The 6,115-nt window shown below is 36.1% G+C and overlaps 1 protein-coding gene across 1 annotated transcript in view; it reads right to left on the reverse strand.

Annotated features, from left to right (window-relative positions):
* Window positions 1-6,115, reverse strand: part of plekhm1 (pleckstrin homology domain containing, family M (with RUN domain) member 1) — a 27,085-nt gene that overhangs the window by 5,743 nt on the left and 15,227 nt on the right. Inside the window, exons 6-9 of the mRNA XM_016513317.1 lie at window positions 4,779-4,947; window positions 2,999-3,925; window positions 1,692-1,837; window positions 156-349 (exon numbers count right to left, since the gene is read on the reverse strand). Coding sequence (XP_016368803.1) covers window positions 156-349; window positions 1,692-1,837; window positions 2,999-3,925; window positions 4,779-4,947 — 1,436 coding nt within the window. The remainder of the gene's footprint in view (window positions 1-155; window positions 350-1,691; window positions 1,838-2,998; window positions 3,926-4,778; window positions 4,948-6,115) is intronic.

Genomic DNA, 6,115 nt, shown 5'->3' on the forward strand with positions numbered 1-6,115 from the left:
CCATTCTGTGTGATTTATATGCGTTTTGAAAAGTGGGGACATGGGGTAATGTCCTGAAAAGTCACCTTCTCCTTGTAATACCTATGTCATACCCTTGTCATTATACAAATTTATGTCCTCATTTGTCACAAAAACGCGCGCACACACACACACACCTGGGTTGGATTTGTCTGCTTATGTCACTGCGGCAGATGAGGATGTAATCTCCAAGGAAACGAAGCTTCTGTCTCAGGCTCTGCACTTTAGTCATGATGTCAGTGTGATCAAACAGGTCAGGATTCAAAAGGTCCAGGTTCAGGAGCGGCTCGTGCTCAATCTGTGTCAGCAACTTAAAGGCTTGTTTGGAGACCTGAACACACAGACAAGCACACACAGCTGAATGACATAAACACATATAAACAATTCAGAAATTGGGGTTTGGAAAGATTTTGCACTTATTTGATGAAAAATACAGTAAAAACAGTAATATTATGAAATATTATTACAATTTAAAATAACTGTTTTCTATTTGAATAGATTTTAAAATGTAATTTATTCCTGTGATCAAAGCTGAATTTTCAGCATCATTACTCCAGTCTTCAGTGTCACATGATCCTTCAGAAATCATTCTAATACGCTGATTTGCTGCTCAAGAAACATTTCTTATTATTATCAATGTTCAAGACATTTGAGCTGCTTATTTTTGTGGAAACTGGAAAAGAACAGCATTCAATTGAAATTTCTGTAACATTATCAATGTCTTAGCTGTCGCTTTTGATCAATTTAATGCACCTTGCTGAATAAAAGTAAGGTAGTTATGTTTATGTATGGGATCGGATTAAGGGATCTAAAATATGATCTTGCAGCGTAAGGTATTTACTTTATAAGTACTAACAAACAGCCAATATGATATATGTGACCCTGGACCACAAAACCAGTCAAAAGGGTCAATTTTTTGAAATTGAGATTTATACATCATCTGAATAAATAAGCTTTCCATTGATGTATGGTTTGTTATGATAGGACAGTATTTGGCCGAGATACAACTATTTGAAAATCTGGAACCTGACGGTGCAAAAAAAATCTAAATATTGAGAAAATCGCCTTTAAAGTTGTCCAAATGAAGTTCTTAGCAATGCATATTACTAATCAAAAATTAAGTTTTGATATATTTACGGTAGGAAATTTACAAAATATCTTCATGGAACATGATCTTTACTTAATATCCTAATGATTTTTGGCATAAAAGAAAAATTTATAATTTTTACCCATACAATGTATTTTTGGCTATTGCTACAAATATACCCCAGCGACTTAAGACTGCTTTTGTGCTCCAGGGTCACATATATGTTAATAAGCAACTAGTTAATAGTGAGACTATGTTAATAGTGAGAACTGGTCCTTAAAATAAAGTGTGACCACACACACACACACACACACACACAATTATAGTATTAAGATAATACTTTAATGAATATATCAGCACAACAGGTAATGAATTTTATCAAGTGACAGCTCTACTCTTTAGAATTTTTTTTTTTTAAAGAATACGTAACTGATTTGTATTTATCTATAAAATTATGACAATAAAAACAAGTTTAAAATTTTTTTAAAAAGAACATTAAGCATTAAATGAAGTAAAATGGAAAGTGAATACCACTTACATTAATTTGAGTCCATAAATAAAATAAAATGAAGTCAGCAGAGCTCACCTCGTGCATTGTTAGGTCCCAGTTGTGCAGCATGCGGGAGGGGATGATGATTGTGTCTCCCTGATGGCAGCTCTCACAGTAGTACTGACCTGAGAACTCACAGAGTCTGGCTCTCCCCAGAGACATACCGATCTGATGAGAGCAACCTGCGTACACATTTACAACGGCTTCTACTTAGTGCCAGAGAGCACGGTACAGAGAAAAACACTTACACACAGACACAAGAGCACAGCACTTCCTCAGTCTCACAAATGCAGGCATGCAAAGGAAACAAACATGTGGCTGATGCCTCGCTTCTGGGGCCGATGCAAAGTGAAGATAAGACAAATCCAGTTTAGAACACAAATACATAGTTCTAATGCAATATTTGTATTGCTGGTTTCATAAATTTCTGTCAAATATTTATAGTAGGTAAAAAATTGTTGATTCAAGAAAATGTCAGTAGTGGTGTAACCATCAAGCAAAAGCACATTTTTTCCCATACATTTTAACTTAATGATTTACAAAATAAGAAAATAAATTAAAGTAAGCAATGATTAAAGAAACATGTTTAAATAATTGTTTACTCATTATTATCATATTAATTATTATTAATTAGTTATTTATATAAAATTATTATTGACATTTGAAAACCTAAAGAAACCTTGTCATATCATAAAAGATTGAAATATCTGATTCATACACTACAGTTGAAAAGATTTTACTTTAAAAAAAAAAAAAAAAAAAAAAAAGAATGCTTTTATTCAGCAAGGAGGCATTAAATTGATAAAAAAGTGACCGTAAAGACATTTAGAATGTTATCAAGGATTTATATTTCCAATAAATGCTCTACTTTTGTATAACTTTCTATTCATCAAAAAATCTATCCTGAAAAAAAAAAAAAAAGTATCACGTATCCACAAAAAATTAAGCTAATTTAAAAAAAAAATTGTTTTTAACATTGATGATAATATGAAAGTTTTCTTGAGGACCAAATCAGCATTTTAGAATGATTTCTGAAGGAGCATAAAAAAAATCATAGAAATACTCATGATAAATACAACTCCTGAACTGTTTTTTAATAAATAATAATAATAATAAATATAGATTATATCATCACTAAATAAAGTTGAACAATTACACCACTTTGACACTTTTTTTTAACCGAAAATATCTCCACTGCTGAATTAAAATGAATTCAGATATTGAAAACAAGAGCTTATTAAAAGTCATTGTCTATATGTTATGTCATGTCTATATCATTGTCTAAATTTAATTTTAAATAACTTACAGATCTATACAAAAAATACCATGCCAACATCTCATACCTGCACATTTGTAGTTTTGTGCATCTAGTCCTCTCTCATTCGGGACAGTAGACAAGTGAGACAGCAACACCCCATCTCCCTTCAGTCTGTGTTGGACCAGTTTGTGTATCTTCCCCGCGTAACCACCGGGGGGCGATGAGACGCCCTGAAGCGCTCCATCATCCTCAGTCTCCAGATACGAGTCAAGCGCTCCTCTGATCAGACTCCTCCATCCTCGCGCTTCCTCTCCGCTCTCCGCCCTCAGCGTCAGAGTGTCCTGCGCAGTCAGAACCTTAAAAAACGCAGGACTTCCTAAAGAAACATCAGGAACCACATCCCTGATGCTCCCAATGGAGTATGAGAAGAGGGGCATCTTGGAGTCCCCTTGGACCCGGTACCCCCTGAGGGCCTCCAAGGAGAGAGAAAGTAAAACAGACCGCCAACCCTTCTCCTCCAAGTTCTGATAGACCACCGCTTCCTTTATGGCATCTGGCTCTGGGTCCTTATGACGGATCCAATCTAACTGTGGAGGATCTGGAAGTTCTGAGATGGTGTGTTCGGGGCTTGAGGGTGTCGGTGAGGGGACGTCCTGGTCATTGGACGTGTGTAGCACCTCCCACTGTTCATCTCTCATTGTGGGCCGTAGTTTGCTGATGGCCTCCACGATGCGATCCACCCAGTCCTCTGCCTCTCCTCGAGACGGCGCGCGCAGGTAGATTCTTTTGCCTGGGAAGGAGAGCCGGAATCGGCCCTCGTTACTGGAGGACAGGTGGACGTCTTCGCAGCGCAGCAGGGACAGGTTTTCATAGCAGATGCGCTCCTCTGCGTTGATGTAAAGCCGCAGCTCAAATGGAGAGAGCTCGCAGTAATAATCCCGCCACATGCCCACCGCACTGCGGCGCTCCAGCTGACCCAGCTTCAGCAGACCCCTGAACGGGTTAGGAAGACCTGAAAGAAAGAGAAAGTGAAAGACCATGTTTTACACACATCCAACAGCTCTACTCTTTATCAAACATTTGTGTTTTTTAATCAAATTGCTGTATTATAAACTTGAGGTTGAGTGTATGAAATTATACATTACAAAGGATTGAAATAATGTATGTATGTATATATATATATATATATATATATATATATATACCGAAAATAATCCTGATTCCCAGTTGACTTCCATTTCTCATTTCAATTTAGTTTAATTTGTAGTAAAAAAATAACTAAATCTGAATAAATTAAAACCAATAAATAAATATGAATAAATACTATATTTAAAAATATATATATTTTTTACATACCATATTTAAAAAAAAAAAAAAAAAAACTAAAGACTAGCTAAAAACTAAACTACACCCAAAAAAAACAAAAAAACAAAATTATCTTCAGCTGAAATGAAAGAGAAAACTAAATCTTCAGTTTGAGATGGAACTCTCTGGTTTAAATCCCAATCATACTTGGGATCAAACCTCAAAGTTCAGTGCATGGGACAACACTTAAGGCAATTTCAACCACTGAAAGCCTTTTTATAGCTATGAAAATTAAAGTTAGCACTTAACTACTGTGTGTGAAACCAAGCAAAGGGAAGTATAAACATGTCTGCTAGTTTTTTAAGGACATTGTTCTGCAAGAAGGAAGTTGTTAAAAATACAGAAAAATTGAATCACAGTTAACACATTAAAGCCAATAAAAATTGACTGACCACTACATTTCCACTACTTTGCAGCTCAGGGCTTGGTGAGTAAAGTCTTCCAGCAGTTACTAACCAAGAATCAGACCTAAGGAAATTCCTGTCTTGTGTCCATCTTACCGTTGTGTCTCCGGTGCACTACACTAGGTGGTGGCTGGATGGCGTCTGGTTCAGAGGTAGGCGTCACCTGTCCGTTCATCTGCGCAATGTCAATGACTGCATACGCTTCAGAACTGCCCATTTCTTCTGGTTTGTAGAAGTCATCCTCTGATATCCAAGATGTGGATTTCTGAGACACAAAAAGGTGCGTTTGAGCAGATTTCAAGATGCTAGAGACTGTTAGGCCCATTGTACATGTGCTGAGCATCCATCCTCAGTGCCAAATAGGGCTGAGTAATGATACAGCCTTCAATCTGAGATATAAATATAAATATATATATATAGAGTTCATATCAATTTTTCTCAAAGAAAACAATTTATCAACTAATGCTATAAACTATAGTTAAAACAGTTGTAAATGTTAACAACAGTCCAAATTCAATTTCTAGGCTATTTATTTCTAGATAGAACAATTAACACTCAAATAAAAACAGAGTTGTATACAAACATTTTCAAAGCAGTTTTATATCAACTTTAACAATATAATTGTTTCGACTGTAGCTGTCAACTTTATGATTCAGATTTATTTAAACATAACCTGTAAGTGATTTCTCATTTATTTTAAATTCAAATATGTAATATAGTGAATATATTTAACAAAATGTTCCTCTAGAGTTATTTTTATAGCAACTATCAAGCTATGGATGTTATGTGTACTGTTTACAAGCTGTTTTAACAACGTCTTTCGGCGGTTGAAATACTGATTGAAGTCATCTCTTTCTTTCTTTCAACACCTTCTCATGTTCATTCATGTTTATTTTGTGCTATAATAACGAGTAAAGAGGATGAGATGATTGGTTCACATGTGCACCGCGCTATCGCTTTAAAGGGATCGTTCATCCAAAAATGAAACCCGTAAGACCTCTGTTCATCTTCGGAACACAAATTAAGATATTTTTGATGGAATCTGAGAGCTCTCTGACCCTCCCATAGACAGCAAGGGTCTTTACACGATCAAGGTCCAGAAACGTAGCAAGGACATCGGTAAAATAATCCATGTGACATCAGGGGTTCAACCGTAATTTTACAAAGCTACGAGAATACTTTGAGCGAAAAACAAAAAACAAAAAACGACTTTATTCAACAATTCGTCTCCTCCACGTCACCCTGGCGCCATTTTGGAGAGTATCGAGAGTATCCAAACAGCGTATGTTGTTCTGTGTCGGCTGTGTCACACGGATACGATGTTTTCGTTCAAATCAAAGCGTAAACAACGTAGAAAACGTATCCACGTGGCACAGCTGACACAGAACAGCATATGCAATTTACGTTCAGTGGATACTCTCCAAAATGGCGCT

This window comes from Sinocyclocheilus rhinocerous, unplaced genomic scaffold (genome assembly GCF_001515625.1).
Source record: "Sinocyclocheilus rhinocerous isolate Xijiao unplaced genomic scaffold, SAMN03320098_v1.1 scaffold24, whole genome shotgun sequence".
Taxonomy (NCBI): domain Eukaryota; kingdom Metazoa; phylum Chordata; class Actinopteri; order Cypriniformes; family Cyprinidae; genus Sinocyclocheilus; species Sinocyclocheilus rhinocerous.